This window comes from Silurus aristotelis (genome assembly GCF_946808225.1).
Source record: "Silurus aristotelis genome assembly, chromosome: 28".
Lineage (NCBI taxonomy): Eukaryota > Metazoa > Chordata > Actinopteri > Siluriformes > Siluridae > Silurus > Silurus aristotelis.
The window spans coordinates 5,401,409-5,423,853 of NC_139601.1; the positions used below are offsets into that span (position 1 = coordinate 5,401,409).

At 37.1% G+C, this 22,445-nt stretch overlaps 3 protein-coding genes across 5 annotated transcripts; 1 reads left to right on the top strand and 2 right to left on the bottom strand.

Moving 5' to 3' along the window:
- Nucleotides 1-1,484: 1,484 nt before the first annotated feature.
- LOC310722008 (cytokine-inducible SH2-containing protein-like) lies at nucleotides 1,485-5,362 on the bottom strand. The gene is made up of 3 exons (XM_083534302.1): nucleotides 4,904-5,362; nucleotides 3,483-3,652; nucleotides 1,485-2,961 (listed from the first exon to the last, which is right to left on the bottom strand). Exons 1-3 carry the CDS (start codon nucleotides 4,921-4,923, stop codon nucleotides 2,480-2,482), a joined length of 672 nt encoding a protein of 223 aa, XP_083390428.1. The 5' UTR covers nucleotides 4,924-5,362; the 3' UTR covers nucleotides 1,485-2,479.
- A 1,169-nt stretch (nucleotides 5,363-6,531) lies between these two features.
- On the bottom strand, nucleotides 6,532-15,849 carry twf2b (twinfilin actin-binding protein 2b). Of its 3 annotated transcripts, none has more exons than XM_083534256.1 (11): nucleotides 15,497-15,849; nucleotides 15,233-15,404; nucleotides 13,822-13,899; nucleotides 13,367-13,545; nucleotides 13,174-13,269; nucleotides 11,248-11,352; nucleotides 10,888-10,929; nucleotides 10,025-10,144; nucleotides 9,647-9,797; nucleotides 7,769-7,890; nucleotides 6,532-6,906 (listed from the first exon to the last, which is right to left on the bottom strand). In XM_083534256.1, the coding sequence occupies exons 2-11, from the start codon at nucleotides 15,255-15,257 to the stop codon at nucleotides 6,739-6,741; spliced, it is 1,086 nt and encodes a 361-aa protein (XP_083390382.1). In that variant the 5' UTR covers nucleotides 15,258-15,404; nucleotides 15,497-15,849; the 3' UTR covers nucleotides 6,532-6,738. The 3 variants fall into 3 exon arrangements, with proteins under 3 accessions (XP_083390382.1, XP_083390381.1, XP_083390380.1); XM_083534255.1 differs by having other exon boundaries at nucleotides 15,487-15,849; XM_083534254.1 differs by having other exon boundaries at nucleotides 15,233-15,849.
- Nucleotides 15,850-16,873: 1,024 nt separating this feature from the next.
- rpusd4 (RNA pseudouridine synthase D4) lies at nucleotides 16,874-22,440 on the top strand. The gene is made up of 7 exons (XM_083534245.1): nucleotides 16,874-17,354; nucleotides 17,463-17,628; nucleotides 18,551-18,755; nucleotides 19,965-20,058; nucleotides 20,175-20,325; nucleotides 20,956-21,053; nucleotides 21,956-22,440. The coding sequence occupies exons 1-7, from the start codon at nucleotides 17,118-17,120 to the stop codon at nucleotides 22,151-22,153; spliced, it is 1,149 nt and encodes a 382-aa protein (XP_083390371.1). The 5' UTR covers nucleotides 16,874-17,117; the 3' UTR covers nucleotides 22,154-22,440.
- The last annotated feature ends 5 nt before the right edge of the window (nucleotides 22,441-22,445 follow it).

Sequence of the window (22,445 nt, forward strand, 5' to 3'; positions counted from 1 at the left end):
ATTCAATACAAAAAAGACATTAATTTTCATTACAACCCCTTATAAATTGACCATATACACATTATATAGTGTATAGTGTATATAATATTGTACTGAATTGCATATTTAACCCTGTTTCTTACTTGCTCATGTTGCTCATAAACATCAGTAGACATGAGATGCATATAAAACACATATAAATCTCAAACTACTTATGAAATTGTGTTCACAATTAATCATTTCTTATCTGAATTGCATCCATTATTTAATTTATTTAGCCATGTACTAATTATATAGCTGCATCTCTAGTTAACCTGCCTGTCCATTTTTATAATCTATGACTCAATTTAGTACAAATGATGTGAATTTTACTCAAGACACAGAAACAGGGGGGTTAAAGGTCTATTTCATTTTAAAACCTGTTATAAATATATTTTAAAAAATGCAAGGACGACATGCTTCAAGAGTCCAAACTTCCACTTGATGTCAAAACACCAGCAGACCCACCTCTTCCAGAAGTTCTCTGGAAGTTCACTGGAAATGAGCTCTTCTTGCATTAAATGCTTTCTAGCTTTTTTTCTTGTTTAGCAGAGTTTTAGAATGAGGGTATTCTTAGTCTGGGTACAAATGAACTAGTAATTAAATGTATTTATTGTTTTTAAATCTCTTTGGAAGTCACTCTGGATAAGGACAAATGCCATAAAATGGTGTGTTTATCCCTATTTAAAAAAATTTAACACATTAAAATAGTTCCAAATTGAAACAGGAACACATTAAGACACATTTAGCCAAGTCATAATGCTCATGGTCCTTGGTGAAAAATGCTACTGAAAAATATTCCGATTTTTTAACTGGTAACCTATTTATATTACACAGCGGAAAGTAAGGAAAAACTAATAAATGTTGATGGTCAAATTAAAAAATCTGATTTGCATTTTCAGATCAGATATCAAATATGCATGCGCTCATGATCTCAGGATATACTTCATATATGTATTGTGAAACCAGATGTAAATTGTGAACAGCTTGAATTATTATATGGGTGTAATTAGAGCTTCCGTAGTTTTTTTATGGAGGATATAATCCAAGACACATTAACAAAGCCTTAGTCATGGTTGATTTAACATTAATATTCATTGAAATATTTTGAATAATATTCAAATTGTTGCACTACCTCCACTTTTCATAGACGACCATTTGCAAAATGAACAAACAAGGGAAAGGGAAGGGACTGCATTGAGCAGTGAATCTAATGATTTAGAAAGTTTAAACAAGAGCTGTAATGTCCAATAAATTTTTCAGGCTTGTTAGGAACATTTTATGGAATGCCTCTCGGGTACTATGTCCCACCAGTAAAAAACATCCACTGAACACTGACTTACCTGGAGATATGTTTGTGTAGTATGTGCGCCATAACCATTTTTGAGTATGTAATACGATGTACAGTCAATTACATTTAATGTGTCAAACGTTGAACCTTTTTTTTCCTGAGAAACGCTAGAGCATTATACAATTTCAGTGTTTTATTACAAACTCGTGTCTCTAAACCTCTATTCTCTAAAAGGAGCAGTTGAAAGCAGTTGATCAGATCGAAGTCTTCTTGAAAATGTAGAACGATGACATCAGTATCCGATGCCAGTGATGTGTCAAGACATACTAAGGTGACCTACTTCCAAGAACAGGCTTATAGATTACACTACCAGCTCGTAAACAGGGTTATAAAAGATGTAGAAAAATTAACAAAAAGGGCACACAGCCCCCAAAAGGTAAAGTAGATAGACAATATATAAGTATTAAATTAATAAATTAGAAGAACATTTCATATATTATGAACAAAATCAAAGGTTTCATTGAAATATTCTTTACTAAAAACTAAAAAAAAAAAAAATATTTACAGGAAACTCGAGTTTCCGTTTTTCAGAACAAATTTTGTTCATTTGTAAACAGGATGCAGGAAGCATCTCATCATAACCAGCCGGTATTTCACAGTCAGACATTACAAAGATCGTGGCTGCTGATCTACTATTCAACACTCACTTACTTAGCTGTCATTGTCTCTGAGAGTTTTGATTAACACACTGGTTCTTCATAATTGCCCTCACAATACTTGTTTGGAAATTCAGAGAAGTTAATGTCATGCAATTAAATACATGCCACGGTGAGTCATGTAATTGAGCACTGATACATATCTAAAATGTTTGAATATGAGCAATTACACAGTCATTAAATATTTAGACTCAATTTTGTAATATTCGAATAAGTCCATAAAAGCCTCATTGATCTAAACTAATGATGCTGTGGTTAGCTTTGATTCACAGGCATCAGGCCTGAATGTCAAAATACACTCCTCACAGTGCACTTTGGGATTCTGTGACAATTTCCCATAGTTCAATTGCACACAGCTGCTGCATCATGTTTATCCAGTGGTCTCTTTCAGAAGAAGAGACACTATACACAGTACATTTTGACTTTTAATCCCAATCCAAGCATGATGCCAACATTATACTTTGAAGGGATAGTCCTGTAAGAAGAGCAGCAGGAGACGAGGCAAGGGCAAATGTTCTGGGCAATTTGTGTGTTTGTTGATGGCGAGGCGGACCAAGTGCTGTAACGTGGGGAAGGTTTCGGGTTTATACAGTGGCTGCCTGAGCTTCAGCAGAACTGCATTATCCTTCAGTGCTGCTGGAGCATTTTCCTCAGGCTTAGGTCTCTCCTGTCTCTTGCTGGTGCCCACGTAGTGCTGCACCAGTTCAGACACGGTTGGGAAGGACAGCAGCCGAGGACAGGCGCTAGAAGTGTAGTCTAGACGGAAGCGGTTGCCACTGAACTCAATGCGAACGTTGGTGGGGCCTCTGTTTGTCTTCACAGAGAGGGTGAAGAAGTAATGTGTGTGGCTGCTGTCGCGCACTAGGAACGTTCCCTCTGCTGTGCCTGCCAGAGCGTCTCCAGCCTGGCTGGCTGAAATGTTGCCCCAGTACCAGCCTGAAAGTAGAAAAGGAGAATGCATTGAAGTTTTAGGATGATACAATCGAATAGGATGGTATTTCCCATCGACTGTTTTCTTATAAGACTAATAAAAAAGAATTTTTCGGTGGAGTTTTTTTATTAATGATATTAACGTCAAGAAAGGGCATTGTTAATAAATGGATTCTGATTTCACCTCTTTTATATATATTTATTTATATTTTTAATAAAAATGGTCAAACAGAAATGCGTGCTGCATTAATCGTGCGTACATAATAGTTATAGTAATAGTAATTTTGACAGCCCTAATATAAATGCATACATGTTTATATATGTAATATGATCAATATACATGTATATGATATATATTATAATTAGTTAGTTAGAAAGTAGTCAACAATTATATGTTGTTGATCCTGTTGATCCTTAGATTTAAATATGCGAAAGCATCCTAACAAATTTTATAATCCGACATCTTTATTTATGTTGTAATTCTGTTTATTCAGAAAAGAACAAGATGACCATTAGTGATGGCATACCTGAAGCATTTAGCTGCTGAAATGTAGCATGGATGCATCGCAAGTTTTCGAAAGAGGTGCAAGGCTGAGCAGAACCCGAGGCCGGCAGGTTACAGGGACCTTCTGGCACTTCTGTTCTGTCGGTAACTCTCATGTCTCCAGTTACCATCGCTGAAGGTAGGACTGGAATCCTATCAGGAAAGATGACATTTATTTTTTATTGCCATTCAAAAATGGACCATAAATTGCTTTGAGCTGAAAACAATAAAACCAAGAGACCTTGAGAATGAACCAAAAAAAAAACATGCTTGCCTAAGGTTACCCAAGCAGCATTCTTTTCATAGCTAGTCTATAATGTCATGTTACACCATAATTTAGTTTGATTAGATCTGGTGGAATTTTCCATACAGTGTTTTGTTGCTTGACATTCTAGATAATAGAAGTTCCAAGTTTCTGCACTTTTGTCTGAAAAGTTAGATTAGGAAGACCATTGTTCCTAGACTGGCTCGCTATGTTTCTAGTATATAATTGAGCTGTAATGGATTAAAACATCATCTTCACTGAATACACATAAATGCATACATGTGGGGCACCAAATAAAAATTGGGATTTTTATTTACTACATCCGGATTTCAGGAATCTGCACTGACTGATCTGTTTTAAGAGTTACCCTGAACGCCAGTCTTTATTGAGATGTGATGCAGTATATTCTTGGCCCTATCCACAGTCAAGGACATATCCTATGACGTTCCCTCCCAAAAAATGCTGTGATCGAAAGATCATTATAGGGCAAGTGCAGCTCCAAACACAATCTCTAATCACACTAACACAACCATGGTGCTAGCTGTTGTTTATATTTATGTACTTTTCCAGGAATACAGCTTAGCTTGATAAACCCAGGCCATGAAATGTGATAAGAGTCACAGTCGGGAAAGTTGGTGGGTTGGGGTTTGATAAATTAGTAATAGTAATAATTTATAAGTAAAAAAAAATTTGACAAGTATTAAAAATTTTATTAAAGACTAAAGCAATTTTTAAGATGGCACTGAAGGAAAAGAATAAGAAATTTGACTATTGGAAGTGTTAAGCTTTTCTTAGTTTTCTTCTTTTTCTTTTTCATATTATCATTAATATCTTTTTTTTTTTTTACATTTAATCATCTAGCTGCCTATATTTATTTATTTATTAATAATGGTAATAAATATAGGGTTATATGTTTTGTCTTATTTAGGGACAAAATTTTCTTATTATCTGTGAAACTCTTCACAGTGAAATTAAACAATAACCACGATTATATTAGTCCTGCATTAACCGAGGAAAATATTGAAAACATAGTTATTTATTAATATAGAAATCTTTCCGACTGGATCTTTTTTATTTTTCTTTGTAATATATTATAAGGGTATTTTTTTTTACAAAAATGAATATAAAAAAGTTCTTACCTTTGCACAAACACGAGCATCCCGAATTATTTAGGCATGAATTCTTATATTCCCCGTGGATTATTATTGTAAAAAAAATTTTTTTGGTTATTAAAGTATTAAAGATGCTGATTTATACAAAAGAAAGTCCAAGACGACATCCTTAACACGGGTAATGGCGACAGAGAGGCGCACCGGCATGTGAACACGTTCAGACGGTCAGCAATAAATGCACAAGTCTCCTGATGGAAGTACTGGGCGTCTTTCGAGAAAAAAAAAAAAAAAAAAAAGAAAGAAAGAACACTGGGAAACGTTTTCCGAGAAATCGGCTTGTGTGGAGGAGCGTCTGTCCGCACGGTGCGTTTTCACGGAACTGCGCTCGCGGAGCTCCGGTGCTGCGCGCGCTGATTGGTCCTCCGCAGTAAACGCGTAGCCCAGGACGTTTCCTAGTAAGAGGCTTTCTTGGAAAGCTGTACCAGTCACTCGAAATGGGTACGTCCTAAACCACATATTATCCGCACTAACGAGTGTATCAAAACATCTAATCCTGTTCGGCGCACTGTGTGTTAGAGTACTACTAGTCTGAACACCCTGACACACTTCTCATCCATCCTGTAGTGGTAGACATTTCATGTTTTTGTTTCCTTTCATAGCTTGGCCTATAACTCAAGGCACTACAAGGCAAAACAACAATGATATGGGTTGTTGTTGATGTTTGTTTTTTTAAGATGCTTGTATAAATTGCATGTATAAAATCACTTCTTCTTCTTTTTCTTCTTCTTCTTACAGGTCCATGATCTTAAACCTAGCAGCTACAATCCATTACAAGCTTTTTTCCTGCTATTAACCCTTACCAGTCATTTATATTAGAAACAGCTGTACAACTGGACATTTGTGCCAATCACATGGCAGCAGTGCACCGCATAAAGCCAGGCAGGTACAGGTCAAGAGGTTCGGCTTAACGTTTACATTTCACACACACATCATCTGTGGATCTGTGAAAAACTAAATCCTTTTTAATGAGTGAGCACAAAACGAAATGGACAGACTGGTTCGATTTAGCAGACAAACCACATCAGGTTCCACTATAGTGTCTACAAGCTTATATGAAGCATCGGCAGGATTTTTGTCCCACATTCTTTCTAGGTTTGGTGACCTTATACCAATTGTATCCTCGGATTCCTGTTTTTGGTTGAAAGGCATTTGACATGTTCATGCCTATATTATTGAGGAACTTTTCATGTTGGTTGAAGATTGATCGTGTTATCTATTTCTCCAAATGGCACTATTCAGTTGTAGTGTGTTGCTGTAAGGACTCCTGGTCCACCACATGCACATGCATTTCTAGGTAATAAATACATATTTGGGATAAAAAGCATATCATCTTACTGGTACCTCCCAAGTTGGGTGCCTTAATTTGTGGGATCTATTGTTTTAGAAAATGATCAGTCAGTGCACCACAGGAATCTAGTGCACTTTAGCATGATGATTAATTAACATAGAAACGATGCCATTTTTATTTTTGTGGTTAACTTCTGTCGCTTTTTACAGAGTCCCTGTTTCTTTTTAATGCCACGGTTTTAAAGGATTAAAGGACTTGCTCAACCCTTTTTCCCGGAACCCGGACAAAGCAGACCACACACTGGAGATTAAATGTACAGAAACAGGTTTTATTGGAATATTATGCAAAATAATCAGAGTTGTTTTTTGTTTTTTTTAAACATGTGTGGCTTTGTGAATAAAGTAGGTGGTAGAATATTTAGGAAAGAACACATGAATGTAAATGGAAAGACATATCAGACAGCAGGATGTAGGTGAGAGTTTCTGGAGGCTACGTCTCAGATCCCTTGTCACTTTCAGCTCTCTTCACCATTCTCCCCTACTCCCTTGATCAGACGCTTGTTACCCCGTTTTCCTGTAGGGCCATTTGGCTTGGCAAAGGCTTGTTTCAGGGCCTGTGGCTTAGGGTGAACTTCGTCATAGAGGTACTCTTCCGTCAAGCTGTCTCCACTCTCGATTTCCATCTTCAAAAACACACACATGAACAAATATGTAAGATGACTGGACGAATTTAATGCAGAGATTAAGCATGGGCTCCTGAACTCAGTTCTATCCAGGAAAGCCAGCACATCAAAGCCCGCTCATCGGGGAGTCTTATTCACAAAAACAATGTGCTCCATAATTAGAGTCGTCGCTCTTTCTTGGAAATAGCTTTCCAAGGTTTGTTCCATGACTCACACACAGGATAGCTGCTTCTCATGAAAAGTAATCTAAGCTGACATGCTCTGTGTTAATGTGTGTTTATGTAAAGGATTAAACATTAAATAGATGAGTTAAACTTAGTTCATATTCTCTTTAATTGGATAAAACAAATGTAAAACAACAATTTGACCCATGAATAGTACAGATATTTCAAATTTTCTAGAGTTTCCTCACTGGGATGTTTGTGGTATAATTCTATAATAAAATAACTAATAATAAATAAAACAAGAAAATAATAATAATAACAGCAACAAAACCTAAGCCCAACCCAATTGTTGGCAGTGTTAATATTTGTATATATTCGTTATATATATATATATATATATATATATATATATATATATATATATATATATATATATATATATATATATATATATATAAAACTTTACAAATATTTCATTCATAAACTGCATCATTGTAAGTGACGTAGTAGCTCAACTTTACACTTTTCCAGGACATCTTCTTATTTTCCTGGTGTTTTCCACGACTATAAAAAAAAAGTCTAAACTTTTCCTGGTTTTCCAGTTTTTCCAGGATACATCAGCACCTGGTTTTCCTACTGACTGGGGTGTTGCCATTGGATTTAAAACAGTGATGACTGATAATCTAATTCCTGATTACCTTCTTACTTATCTCTATGCTGTAATCCCTCTCCACCTCCTCCAGCAGCCGATTCTTACAGCTGGAGTAAAGCATCCGCTCCTTGATGCTACATCTGTATCCCGGCATGGAGTAGATGAATACTAAAAAAAATTGCATAGAATACAAAGAAAGTGAGAAAAAGAAATCTACAATATGATAATGGTTAAACCGTTTCAAGGAAAATGACTGGTCTTTTCGTTAATGCTTGATGATATTCTAAAGTTAGTCTCTCTTCTGGGTTACAGGATGTATTTCGAGTTCAATGGTTAATGCTCTGGGTTACTGATAAGAAGGTCAGGGATTCAAGCCACGGTATCGCCAAGCTGCCACTCCTGGGCCCTTGAGCAAGGCCCTTAACCCTTTGTGCTCCAGGGGCACCGTATCATGGCTGACCCCAGCTTCCTAACGTGCTAACGTTCCTAATGTGCTGTAATCTATATGTGACAAATAAAGGCTATTCTATTTTACCAGTGCAAAATGTTAGATTATACCACCATTTTTCAAGTCTCTGTATTGGCTGCCTCTGTAGCGTGGGTGTTTATCGAAAGCAATTATTTTCCAGTACTTAGAAAAGGATGCAAAACCAGTTCGATAGAAACCTCACATGACATAATAGTTTGCCCCTATATGTCTATATCCTTTTCTCATTACAAACATTTATGGCAGTCACTCAAACAAGACACGTATAACTGATAGAACTTGATTTGAGTTTAGGCTTTTCTTTCAACTTCATTCATGTATGAAGTGCAGTGAAACGATTTTCTGACTTTTTGCCAACAAAAAAACAAAACAATCAAATTTTGCTAGCAAATTAATTTTGGTTGTTTGGTTTCAGTCACATTTGGGCACAGACCTAAAACCTTAAATCTAATTGTCATAATAGCTCAAATCTCTGCTGCAATGATGAAATAATGGTTTAATGAAAAAAGGACCAGTTTTACTTATTTGCAGATAGTTCTCCATCTCTCATTTTGAATGGAATAAACGACCTCTAATGGTTCATCAGAAAACTCTTTTGTCTGACTGTATATGGTTTCATTCTACTGGCATCAGTATAAAAGCACCCAGAGAAAGTACCATATAGCCGCCTGGGAAGTCCCTTCACAAGGTAATTGTTTGACATTTGCTACTACATATAGTTGAAACTGCAACTACAGCGCTTCCTGAACTATAACATGTTATTCTTTTGCACAAATCTCAATCACCAAGTTACAGAATTTTTCTAAAATTAACAAAAGCTATACATTTAAGACATGGCAGACATTCTGAACTGACGAACTGAATTGGTTTTCTTCATTACAGTACACAAACTGTCCAACAACCTAAAAGCGTGTACATGGGAAATTCACAGTTCTTGGAAACCACACATAGCTGGCAAGGTTTTTGACATCTGTAGGCAGGCTGACTGTTTTTTCTCTCTGTATTTAAACCGAGTCTTTACCCAACATCTTTGTGGGCAGGTGGCTAAAGTAGTGTAAAAAAAATGTCTAATAATAATCCCTGTTATTTGGGTAATTTTACATATATATTTGTACAGGGATTATTTTTAGACATTTTTTTAAACTGCTCTGGCCACCTGCCTGCAAAGTACAGAAGTACACAAGTTTTAAAAATGTGGTTCGAGGTGTGCTATGGGACTGGGATCCCCAAAATGAACAGTATTTACTGTCACACGGGTGAAAATGAGGGATGAATTATTACTACTAATTTAAGTATTTTATTGATTTATTTATTTTTTGCCTGTTTCACTCTATTGAAAATCCAAAGACCACCATACAGATGTAATAATAAGTCAAATGTTGTCTTTTCCTCCTTTCAGTTTATATAGAAGGTCATGGAAAATGGGCATCGACTGACCCACAGCCTCCACACTCTGGCCCTGGTGCGAGTGTTTATACAGGAAGAAGTGATAACGAGGAGCATCAGCAGGGATTCGAGCTGGCAGTTCACGAATCTCTGTAGGATTGGTATGGACCAGCTCGATTGTCTCTCTCTCAGTGTCCAGCCTCTGAAAACACACATACACACACACACACACACACACACACACAAACAAACAATAAGAATGAAAAGGTCAGAATGTGTGAAAGAATGGTCTGACCCTCCTTACCACTGAAATGTATGTCAATGTATTTTTCTTTTGCATATCTAAATGTGTGTGTGTGTGTGTGTGTGTGTGTGTGTGTGTGTGTGTGTGTGTGTGTGTGTGTGTGTGTGTGTGTGTGTGGGACTTACTAGCTGAATATAGTTGATGCGCCTTTGTTTGAGTTGCTGTAAAGCTCGTTTAGCTTCCTCCTGTAATGGGAATGCCAAACCCTGCAGATTCAGCGGCCTACTTTCCACACTTATCTGTGTCTTCCAGTTAAAAAAATATACACACACATTAAGAACAGCATGCATATACTTGTAATAATTATTTATATATATATATATATATATATATATATATATATATATATATATATATATATATATATATATATATATATATATATATATATATATATACTCATATGAAATGTGGTGTACGTAGTGTATGTTGGTATACTGGTAAAAATCATGTTAGGAACAACAGGCTCAACCTGACACTAAAGCCATATCAGTGAATCTTAAAACTGTGTGCCCTCAGTGTGAAATACTTCTACTGTAGGTGGGCCTTATTCTTCTTGTTTATGGAAAAAATGATTGTAAAAAAATCACTGCTAAAGTTTAGCCTAATTAAAAAAAAATTCTAGAAATGTTTTATATTTCCTTCAAAAATTTTAACTTGAAATTGAGAAGAGTCTGATCTGTGCTACACTGCAAAAACAATTCCAAAAGCATGCATCTAATTGCTTTTATTTTACTTCCTAGTTTTGATGTAAAAAAAATAATTCAAAAAAATGATAATAAAGTAAATGACAAAGGTAAAAGACAAAACTAGCTTCTGACTTCTAACTAATGTTTGTTGATATACACTAAAATCATTTTTATTAACTTTTTTGTGTGAACAAGAAATATAATGCATCCAGACCATTATAGATGCAGTGGCATTTAATGCCCTGGATGCTGTGAATTATGTATGATTTGTGTTATTATTGTTATAGAGCAGAGTTTACTATTCCCCTCCCAGCCGGAGTAGTGACTCGTCTTCGCTCCTCCTATGAAAATCATATCAATCATATTTAGTGTACTTTAAAATATATGTATATTTTGTGCACACACACACACACACACACACACACACACACACACACACACACACACACACACACACACACACACAGTCTCACTTAAAACACATCACACTAATAATGACTTACCCACACAACCTTGTCCTGCCAGGTGCATTTCAAGCAATAAACTGTCATTAATTATAATTTTTTTTTTCTTTCTTCAAATTTAAGTTCTATCTACAGTGTAGTCTGTGAAGAAGGTCATGTCAGGGATGCAGTACTATAAAGTGTTGGTTTGCTCACCTCCGTGGCTTTGATCTGATGAAGCTCCTGCTCAGCTGCAGTGAGGGGACCAGGGCTGGAGGAAGAGGACATGTGGCGAAGGTAACCTTGAAAACATACATCCTCCTGTAGGGAAAAGAAAGATCAGATAAACTGGCACATTTTTTTCTTAACCTGGGGCATCTGAAGACTTCCTAGAGCTGCCCCTAAGTGTTAATACTTGAATTTACTCAGAAGTGGTTTCAGATTTGCAGATTCATAGGAATTCACTGGAGCTACTTGAAATGGTACAACCCATAAGGGGAAAGGTGGGGGGTCAGGTTTAGTGATTGCAGAGTTCTTTAACCATGTGGATCTGAAAGTAGTGCAAGTGAAAAGCCAGATCACAAGTTAATATGTTAATGATAATGCACTCGTGCTAATACGTTATCTTTTCTGTATAAACCGACTAAAAGGGAGGACACTCAACTTTATCTAAACCTGAATATGAACAGAAAAAAGACATTATGTTGCTAAAAAAAAAAAATTACAGGTGTGGATGTGGTAACATTTTTGGCATTCGTTATTAATACTAAGCATTTTTGTAAGGAGTGTCCAGTTTCAGTGCGTTGTTATACTGTTCCCTTAAATTATCCATCATAGAAAGGTCAACAAGACAGAAGACTTTGGGCTTTCTCGAAAACAAGCGACATTTTTGGTTTTATTAACTTTAGGAGAAAGTCTGTTGATGGCTTTAATAACTTAAACAGTAACTACCTTTGTTTTGTGGATGTTCCACAGAACTAGAAAGACATTTATCTTTAGAGAAATCAGTCATTTATGAATAAAAAAAAAACTCAGTATCTCATTTGTGAGGTGTATACATGAAACAAAACATTTAAGGAAGTTCTCTTATAATACTAATCAACTTATAAAACTAATCAACTTTGGGGCAGTTCACTTCTTTTGTTTATTATGTTGAGCCTCATTACACCACTTTGACTTTGATTATTTTCTTGTCACTGCACACATTGTTATGTTATGTTGTGTTTACTTTTTACAACTTGGGAACTTTTAAGTAATATACATAAAAATAAAAATAAATCCTGACATATAATTAATGGATGAGGGCATGGGTAAATGGACGGACGGACGGATGGATGGATGGACTAACAGATGGATGGACGGATGTGAAAATATTTGAGATTCCAAGAATGCAAAAAAAACTATTGATGGATGAATGGATGGATGGATAAATTATTAGATTATCCTAGACTGTGTAAATAGATGGATGGATGGATGGATGGATGGATGGATGGATGGATGGATGGAAGGATAGATTGAATAGATGGGTAAATATTTGATATTCATAGACTGTTAAATGGATGTGTGTGGGTGGAAGGATTTATGAATGGATAGATAAATATTAGATAATCCCGGAATGAATGGATGGATGTGTGAGATTTCTAGAATGTGAAAATGGATGCATGCATGATTTGGATAGATAGATAAATAGATGGATGGATGGATGGATGGATGGATGGATGGATGGATGGATGGATGGATGGATGGATGGATGGATGAAATAATAGATAAATGGATAAATAAATATTAAATATTCCTAGACTGGGTAAATGGGTGAATGGATGGATAAAATAATGTATTGGTTTATGGTTGGAAAAGTAAATATTAGATATTCCCAGACTGTACGGATGGATGGATGGATGGATGGATGGATGGATGGATGGATGGATCAGTATTCCCACATTGTAAAAATATTGTTCTATTATTATTATGTTATATATGGAAAATAGTACATTCTTCTGATAATAAAAGCAGTGTAAAATAGTAATGGCAGTCACAGCATTGAAGATAAGAACATACATAAAGACAATAAAGACATCTAGAACAGAATGCAGTACTATGGACTACGTATTTATAAATAAATAACTCCACATGTCCACCTACATGTGTGGTTCCAAATAGTTCATCTTTGATGTGACTTCCACCAAACTCCTTTTTCAGTGTGGCACGAGTGGCAGCGTACACCATCTTCAATCGTACCTGCAGCAAGCACACGGAGTCAACACACAGATAAGAGTGTGGGATCAAATGCCATACAGTACACATCTAAACTGTGTATATGTGTGTGTTTGCTCACAGGTGACTGATCCGGAGACCAGGAGACGAAGAGCCACTCATAGCCCTGCTGGTTCTGGGTGTCCAAACGGAACAAGATGTAACATGGTTCCAACGAGTCCAAAAGAGGCAGGACACATGCATCATAGTCCCGATCCCAGCTCTGAGAGGGCTCTCTGTAGGACCCCAACACCAATTGCTCTAAACACACATACGCACAAAAACACCCGCACACACACTATGTAAAGTTTATCAGTCTGAGTCTAAAAATAGTATGGTATGCTAAATTCTTTATCATATACTGCATGCACTGCATATCGCATGGTTTGGTGAGTCTTCAGAAACACAAATAATTCACCTCTCATTCACAATCATTCCAGACATTGCATTAAAAAATCTCTGCCACTTTCTAAACATGAGAAAATGATTGACATGAGTAATATACAGTACAGCTACAGCTTAATGTCTCTTACTCACCACTCCTTATGACAATCTTTATGACTCTGATGGCTCCTTGTCTCGCTTTGACCAGGAACTGCCTCAAATCTGCAGTCGCTAGAAATGTATTAGAACCAGTACAAGAACCAGGTATGGATTGGGTTTTGTACTTTAGACTAGAGAACAATGACTAGAGAATAAAACACAAGGTTTAATGGAATGCAGCATTTTGTAACCTAATCTATAGCTAACATGCTACTGTTGTGCTCAAACAGTAAAGCTGCTTAAACAAAATTCATTTATAATGGAAGTCAATGGTCAGTTGCTAAAGTGGTTTATGTAATAGGTTTTCCCAAATTCATATATTTATTTCTTTAGCACTGAAACTTTTTTATTATAATTTTATATCAAGACTATTTATAGGCAGATTGGTGACACAGTAGACTGGCCAAACTCTTTCTAGATCTGAATGAGTGAGTGTGCGTGTGTATGTCTATGTGTGTTTGTGTGTTGCTTTATGATTGAGTCTCATTCAGGGTGATTTCCTGCCTCAAGTCCAGTATTTCCGGTAAAGACTTGAGAATCACTGTGCAAATTCTGTTTATTGGCACACTCAACCTTTCCTGTTCTGTTCTGTTCTTCTTTCAGTACAGGAAAACTTCTTGAAATTCCTGTGTGTGGTGTTTTTGCACACATGCTACACATAGACTGAAAAAAGAAAAGTCCAGATGTATTTTTTGAGTCGATTTAATGCAAAAAGATCAGATGCTTGACTCCATCATCATATATGGCAATGCAGTAAGCTCGAGAAACCTTAGCTCTGACTGGAGTTTGGCTAGTAATACCTCTGGTCATTGTGCAATCTGCTCAGTTATAAGATTCGCCTTATTGAAAGACGACCAGACCGGTAAAGGAAATTAATACTGACAAAGGTTTCTTTAAGTCAAGACAGCCAGTGCCATGGCATCACTATGGTAACCACTTGGCCAGGGTTCATAAATGATGTAGGTTCAGGTGAGATGCATGAAGTGTAGGGCTTCCGCACTTGAGCTCCAGTTACATTGCTTTACCATTCACATAAATATAGTGCAACATAAAAGCTTTAACATAAAGCTTTGCTTTTCATTCTTAGGTTTATAATAGCTTTATGATGATTCCATCTCTTCATATACAGATATGCACAAGCTTAAGCGGGATGAAACTGTATATTATTATTCTATATATAATATACTTTAATGTGTAGAGATTAAAATTCAGCCATTGCTCCATACTTGAGACAAGTTAAAACTGATTAAATTGTTAACTATATTCATTTTCAAATTCTAAATATTCATAATATGATTTACAATTGGACCAATTTCACCAGCTTGTCAGTTGTTAAAACAATTAACCCGAATTTTACCTTATTAGAACATGATCATTCTCATAAGTCTGAACAGAAAGTACTTACCATGAATACCTGTCTGATGAGACATTGTTCTCTTTAGCCTTCCAGTTCAGCGCAGATATCTCCTGAGTATCCTGAGTCCTCCTTTTGTCTCCAGTGCACAGAGCTGCAATGGCACTGACACCAAGGCCCCAAACCCAGTCTTACCTGAAGGGAATCCTGGTTGAAATTTGATCTGAAGAACAGAGGGAGATTGGTATCCTTAATATTGCCTTTGTGAGTGGATCTGGAATCCTTTATGCGTCAAAGGCCATTACTGGGGATTACAGGACGGCTGTGTACAAGCTCTTCTCAAAAGACTTGCTTCTACGCTGTGAAGCGCAGTGATGCTGTCATTACGCACAGTAGCTGTGGAGCTGGGGTCTACAGGAGGCTTCTTTCGAGCATCTTTGGACCTGCCGACTCTGGTCACTTAACTGGAGCTTCTTGTGTGAACAGTAATGACACGCTATCACTGGCAAACGTGGAGGACTTGATCCGTGCATGGCGAAATGGTCCCCCCCACCACCACGGCTCAGATTCCAGCAGGCTGGTCAATGACATGCGACACTCGGCGTGTAGTTGATCCGCTGAGCCATACACAACAGTTCAGTTCAGACTTCTGATCTGATCTTTTTTTTTATTTTTTTTATCAGAGTTTCTCTATATATTAACAAATAATTCCTTTGTCTCTAATTCACGACGAGTACCATGATATTTGCTCTAAATGGATAGAACTAAATCCTGAGGACAAAGTTATTTTGTAGGTGTCCTCAGGCTTGGTGCTACAGACTTGTCTTTTTATTCGGTAAATGAACCTACTAAAAAATCAGTTTATGAATTTATTAATTATTGACAATATCAGTGTCAGTTTGTTAAGTTTCCTTGCCGTTTCCTATATTTATCAAAGAGATCACTATAGAACCTCCGCTGACCACAAGCAAGGATATAAATACATGCTTCCACAAACCTGCCATCATAGTAATCATTTAACATGCTGAAATATATATATGTAAAGAAAAAAAAAGATGTTTATGCTATAGCCATCTGGCTTTATAGCCAAGAAAGCCAACATTGGCATACATTCTCTATCTCTTCCACTCATGATGATACTATCCAATCACGGGTGTCTGTGAATTCATGTATGTAGAAGAGGGCAGATAACACTATTCTCAGTCTTAGTCTCAGTATGACGCTGCCTGAGTTGCAGTTTGAAAAGTTTGAAACGGCGGGCATCACTTACTTATGCACATACGAGCCTTCGCCTTCCTTGGATAATATAGTATTATAAGGTGAGAACATTTGGTGGTCAGGCGGACAAATTGTAGTAAAAACTAACAGAAGAAAGCTACAATGGTATGGAACTCATGAGGTAAGTACATTTTTTATTATTTTGTTTGTTTGTTGAAATTGTTTCTTCGTATACCGTAGCATATTAGGAAACTGGGGTCAGAGCGCAGGGTAACCCATGGTATCATTCCCCAGAGCAGATGGAGTTAAGGGCCCATCAGTGGCAGTTTGGAGGTGCTGGGGTTTTATGATCAGAACCCAGGGCCTTATCCACTGAACTGAACTTTTCTTGGGTTTTGTGTGTAAGGGGTTTTGTGGGGGGTGGGTGCAAATACCTTTACTCACAGTGGCTTCATGTATAATTCACTCTACTGTAGACCTGCCACCATCCATTATTCAGTACAACTTAGACGCCTATGCCTCACTTACACCTGAAACACATGTTTAACATGCCACCATTCACTGCACTAAACATTATGTCTGCAGGCTAAAGAGGCAAAAGTAAATGCCCTTCGGAGTCTTTTATTTTGAAGACCCCTCCGTCTGACCCTGTTGTGTGCATCTTCGAGATGTGTAGATACGTATTTTGAAATGCCCGCTCTGGGGTCAGACACGTGAGATGAGCGCAGTGAGGGTATTAAGTGTGTGGCGGAGTCGACACTTGAATTGTCGCTGTTTTGTAGGGAACGCGCGAATAAATGATTATGAAGCGCCACGAGGTTTCCTGCGTCTTTTCAGAGATTTCAGTACTGATGAAGGTACTGTAACTTCCGGGAGAAAAAGCCGCCTAAAAGCCGCGGATGTCGCAGAAAGGCTTCGGCGTGAAAAACAGGAAAAGATAGAAACGACAAATAAGGTGGGGCAAATTATTTTCATGTACCAGTATATTCCTATAATTATTTATCTTGTGCTGCTTCCGGTCCGACCATATAAACGTTCCGTTCATCTCTTTTCCCTTTTAAAGGTTCCGGTGTCTCCTGTGCAGCGAAATGTGGCAGAACTGAAGCGGTTCACTCAGAAGCTCCAGTTTGTCCATCCAAATGTTTTCGCAAAAGCACTTTCTAACAGTATTCTGTACCAAGATCAGAACATCATCGCTATAAATAAACCATATGGAGTCCCAGTTTACAGTAAGTTTATACTAATAGTCACTGAACTTTTTTTTGTAATGAACATAGTACAAAAATACTATAATAAGTTTAATAGAAGGTGTCGCAGTTCACTACTTAATTAGGTTTTTTTCTTTTAATTGTTGGTAATGTCCTGAACAATGTAATCATTATCCCCACATTTAACTCTTTCATATGGTCAACATAAATTACACCAAGTAAGTAAAATTAAGTTTTTATGTGCTTGAATTATAAAAGACTGTTTTTAGTCATACTATTAGATTTCTAACTATTACTGTGTCTGCAAAAAAACAAACAAACAAAAACTTTAGGCTGTCACAAGTTTTTATTTTTATCTGAGACAAGGTTTATTTCCTGTCCCAGATTGTGAAATCTCATGAACCAAATTTCAAATGTACCACATTTTGAATGTACACATGAAAAAAGAAATAGGATATAACAATAAAAAAAAGTAAATAAATAAAAACAAGTATAAAAACAAATATATGTATATACATAAACTCTAGAAAGGGATGGATGAGTATGGCAGATATTGACGGAGTACAAAGGAAAGTAATTTAGTGTGATTGTCGTTAAAGTGTCCATGTGCAGAATAAAATGGTTATAAAGCGACACTGTGCTGTGCAAGTTCAGAGTTAAGGTGTCATATAAATAGTGCAAAAATGTTGTGCAGAAATGATTGTGCAGTGAGACAATATTTTTAAACGTTGTATTTTTTTTTTTTTTTTACAAATGAAACTTATAGGTCTGTCAATAGATATGGGTTTAAAAAAAATTTTTTTCTTAAATTAATCACCAAAATATGTGACCAGCTGGTAACTATAAATATTTATTACTTTTCATAAAAACTCCAGACACACATTATGTTCAAAGAAGTACATCATTAATTTGTTCACTGAATCATGTCTCATTCTTCCCATAGGTACTGGAGGCATCGGGAACAGCATTGCAGAGAGTCTGCCGGTCCTGGCTAAGATTATTGACGGCATTAAAGGAGGATCCGAGCTGCACGTCTGTTACAATCTCGAAAAGGACACCACCGGCATTTTGTTCCTATCCAGGACAGAGGAGACTGCCGAGCAAATACACAATCTCATCAGATCTCATGAGGCAGAGAAGAGATACATGTAAGTTATTATGAAAGAGAGAAAACCGTAAACGTTTACGCAGGGCAAGGCATCTAATAAACGAGTGTGAATACTTAAAGAATTAGAATGTATAATTAAAAAAACTAATCAAAGTGTCATTGTTTTTGGATACTGGGTGATGTTAATTCACGTCACATGACTCATAAAAACATTTTTTTGCAAAGCACTGCAGCAAAAAAGTATACTGAGAAACTGGAAATCTAAACCCCCCCCAAAACTTGTATTCTGTTAGGCATAACCCCCAAAAACTGATTGTATTTGGACTTTTTTTTCTTGATGTCTTACCACTGTTAGGCTCTATTGACTGACAATACACATTTTTATTATTGGGTTTTTTTTTTCTTTTATTTCTTTTTCTCTTTTTTTTTATTCTGGACTTTATTAGTTACAGTTATTTGTTTTTTAGTTAATAGCAATTTTCCTTTCCCCCCCCCCTTTTTTTTTTTCATGATATTACAAACCTGCTGTGTGGGAGGGTGGGTGTTATTTTCACTTTTTTCATAGTGTATTTCTTTGTTAATTTTTATAATGGATAAAAAAGGAATGTGTTAAAACATTTAATTATCTCTATATTTCATATCTGTACATTTCTCAAAAAAAAAGAAAAAAAAGAAAAGACTGATTACTATTATGACATACTGTATAACCCAAAATTAAGTCTTTTTTATTTTAGGGTTCTAACAATACAGAATAAATGAAGTAATATAATAATGTTACAGTAAATCCGCCGTTTATCGCGGTGGTTATGTTTCAAAATCTCCCGCGATGAACGAAAAACTACGATAAACAGACGCCACCCCAAAAACCCTTTAAACACACACACACAAAAGAGCTGAACATTTATAGTGAGTACATGTACTGTACAGTGTACAGTTCTGCTTAGTTGAAGTGTTCTATGACGTCAAAAAAGAGGCCGAGTTCAAAATGCACGTAACCACATTCTTTACTTTCTGTACTGTATTAACATTTTACTTCATTTTTATAATTATATTTTTATTAATTATTTTCATTATTTTAACATAAAACTCTATAAGAACAATTCCCTATAAGTGTTTTGGGAAAATCAGGCGAACAAATTAGCCATGTGGCAAATGCAATTTCGCGATAAACCGAGGGCGCGAGATTCGAACCGCTGTAAAGCGGCGGATTACTGTAATAGTATTGTCCTATTGTCCTCTTGTCACTCAGGGTGATCACTGTTGGCGTCCCTGTTCCTTCGGAAGGAGTCATTGACATCCCAATCATTGAAAAGGAAGTCATGGGGGATCAGCATCACTTTAAGGTGAGCAAACCTTCAGGTAGTGTATTTTTGATTTGACACTTGAGAAGCTTTAAATAAAACACTGCGGTAATAAGACGCATTCATTGTACGTATACTGATAGTGAGGTGTCCTGCAGATGGGTCTGAGTCCGCTGTACCGACCTGCCCAGGAGGGAGACGGGCTCGTCCGAGTGAGAGCGCACCGGCAAGCGCAAAGTGCCGTCACGCGCTACAAAGTCCTGGACAGCAGCTCACGATGTAGCTTGGTGGAGCTTCAGCCAATCACAGGTAACGGAGAGATTACCATGCCGTGTATTCACTGAAAAAACGCCTACATCTTAGATATGTGTATATCAAAACCTTTGTGATGTGCTTAATAGTCTGAATTCGTTTGAATGAAGTTAGTAATTGTTTCCTGCCCCGATGTTATAACAAGATATTACCAGTCTGCTAGAGAATGGCAAGGTTTTGAAGTCTTGTGTAGAATTAGGAGAGTTTCAAAATGTTCAAATGGCAGTGAAATTATGAGACTAGGAGTCCACTAGTGCAGTGTAATTTGTTGGCATTATTAGCATGAAAGGTGAAGCAACCTGATCTGTTTGAGCAGCAAGTACACGAGGAGGAAAGAAAGCTGAGCAGGAAAAAGGACTAAAGCACTGCTGCATATCTCTCTCTCTCTCTCTCTCTCTCACTCTCGCTCTTACTCTCACTCTCTCGATGAAGCAAAGTTTATTTTTTGTCCCCATTATTAGCAGGTAGTCAAATCACATTGTTAACCGAAGCATGAAAAAAAGATCTTGGATGACATTAAAGTTCGTTCCGTTAATTGTCCGGATTCAATTTGTGAATGCCATTCTTTGGTACTTTCGGTATCATTCGTTAAAAAAAAAAGTGGAATTTTGTTGTGCTTGTGTTCAGGAGTGAAACATCAGCTGCGGGTTCACATGGCATTAGCTTTGGCTTGCCCTATTCTGGGAGATCATAAGTACGCCGACTGGAACAAGCTGGCTCCTCAGGTATGTAACTGTGAACACACCTGACATTCCCTACCGAACGAAAGATGGATATTGAATCTGCATTCGTGCCAGATCAGCAAAGTGAATGTGTGGGTTAATTACTGAGATGGATTGATTGGCAAACACTTATCGGTTTAAGTAGTTCAGGCTTATAATCAAAACCTTCACAACATACTCCTCCTGCCCCCTATGAGTTCTTAGATAGTAAAAGCATTACAAGCAAGCATTTAATGGCCTGAATTGATCCACCAAGCAGAAAGGTGAATTTTCACTAGCTTTAACATTGTAACAACAAAGCCCTTCTGGTGTACACATTAATAAAAAAAAATGACTAGACCCCCACCAGACCCGGTATTTATGCATACTTTAATTATACCGTATCACCATGCAGTCAGCACTTAACACCCTGGATTTTCCTTACATGTCATTAATACAAGTCCCAGCCTTGTCAGGTGATGTGTACTATCTGGATGCACAATTTAAGGAGCTTAAAGGAAAAATGACCCAAATCTTCTACAGGTTTGAGGTCTGATGTTTTTAGTCACAATCAGATATAATTATGTTTATGGAATTTGTATGTAATATGATTGCTATAATGTGGCTTTCTAAGAAAACTATTTGGGAAACAATAAAATTAAACACTATAGACATTAATTCTTAAGGAAAAGCCCTGATTGTCGTGGATGCAGCTGTTTTGGGTTTTTGTCTGGCAAAAAGCAACCCTTGCCGTGATCACTCAGGACTCTCATGTCAAGTTTAAATAAGACAATGTGTGATTTATAATGATACAAAGTGCCCCATTGCCTAAAAATATTTCTCCCATCTTGAGATGATCTTAAGGGATGACTTTTTTTTCGCTGGCCACGCTTCACCGAATGCGCGTATCGCGTTTCTGCCTGCAGAAGTTACCAGAAGGTGTGCTGCGGCGGCTCGGACTGGAGCAGAGCAAAACCCGACACCTTCCTCTCTACCTCCATGTCCGACAGATCACCCTACCAGGAGTCAGGGGTCACACTGACCTCACTGTGTCCTGCCCACTTCCCAAGTTCTTCACAGCAGCTTTGAAAAAACTGCAAATCGAGCTGCCTGAGAAGCCATAGGAGATGAGCACCACCTCGGATATGAGTGTAAACTCGAACAAGAGACCATGGTTCACAGGGGGTCAGATAGCTGGCATTGAATAAAGTGAAAACACGATACATCGCCTGGAAGGTGCGAGCAAGACGCAACCACCTGGATCTAATTGCTTGGAGCTGTGCTGACTTGGGTGATTTATGGGACCCTGCTTGCTTCAGTTTGGTGCAACATAAGAATTTTACTGATTATTTAAATGAAACACCCCCCCTCCCCCCACAATCCAAATAAATTAAAATTGTATTGTTCATCACCCTC

Coding starts and splice junctions, on each gene's coding strand:
- twf2b (XM_083534256.1), bottom strand. CDS start 15,257: ATGTCTCATCAGACAGGTATTCATG. Junction 10,145..10,887: donor CTCCGGCTGGGAGGGGAATA/GTAAACTCTGCT, acceptor TTTAACTGGAAG/ACACAGATAAGTGTGGAAAG. Junction 6,907..7,768: donor GCATAGAGATAAGTAAGAAG/GTAATCAGGAAT, acceptor GTGTTTTTGAAG/ATGGAAATCGAGAGTGGAGA.
- LOC310722008 (XM_083534302.1), bottom strand. CDS start 4,923: ATGCTCGTGTTTGTGCAAAG. Junction 3,653..4,903: donor ATGCTCGTGTTTGTGCAAAG/GTAAGAACTTTT, acceptor CTTTCCTGATAG/GATTCCAGTCCTACCTTCAG. Junction 2,962..3,482: donor TCAGCAGCTAAATGCTTCAG/GTATGCCATCAC, acceptor TTCTACTTTCAG/GCTGGTACTGGGGCAACATT.
- rpusd4 (XM_083534245.1), top strand. CDS start 17,118: ATGAGCGCAGTGAGGGTATTAAGTGTGTGGCGGAGTCGACACTTGAAT. Junction 17,629..18,550: donor ATATGGAGTCCCAGTTTACA/GTAAGTTTATAC, acceptor TTCTTCCCATAG/GTACTGGAGGCATCGGGAAC. Junction 21,054..21,955: donor GGAACAAGCTGGCTCCTCAG/GTATGTAACTGT, acceptor TTCTGCCTGCAG/AAGTTACCAGAAGGTGTGCT.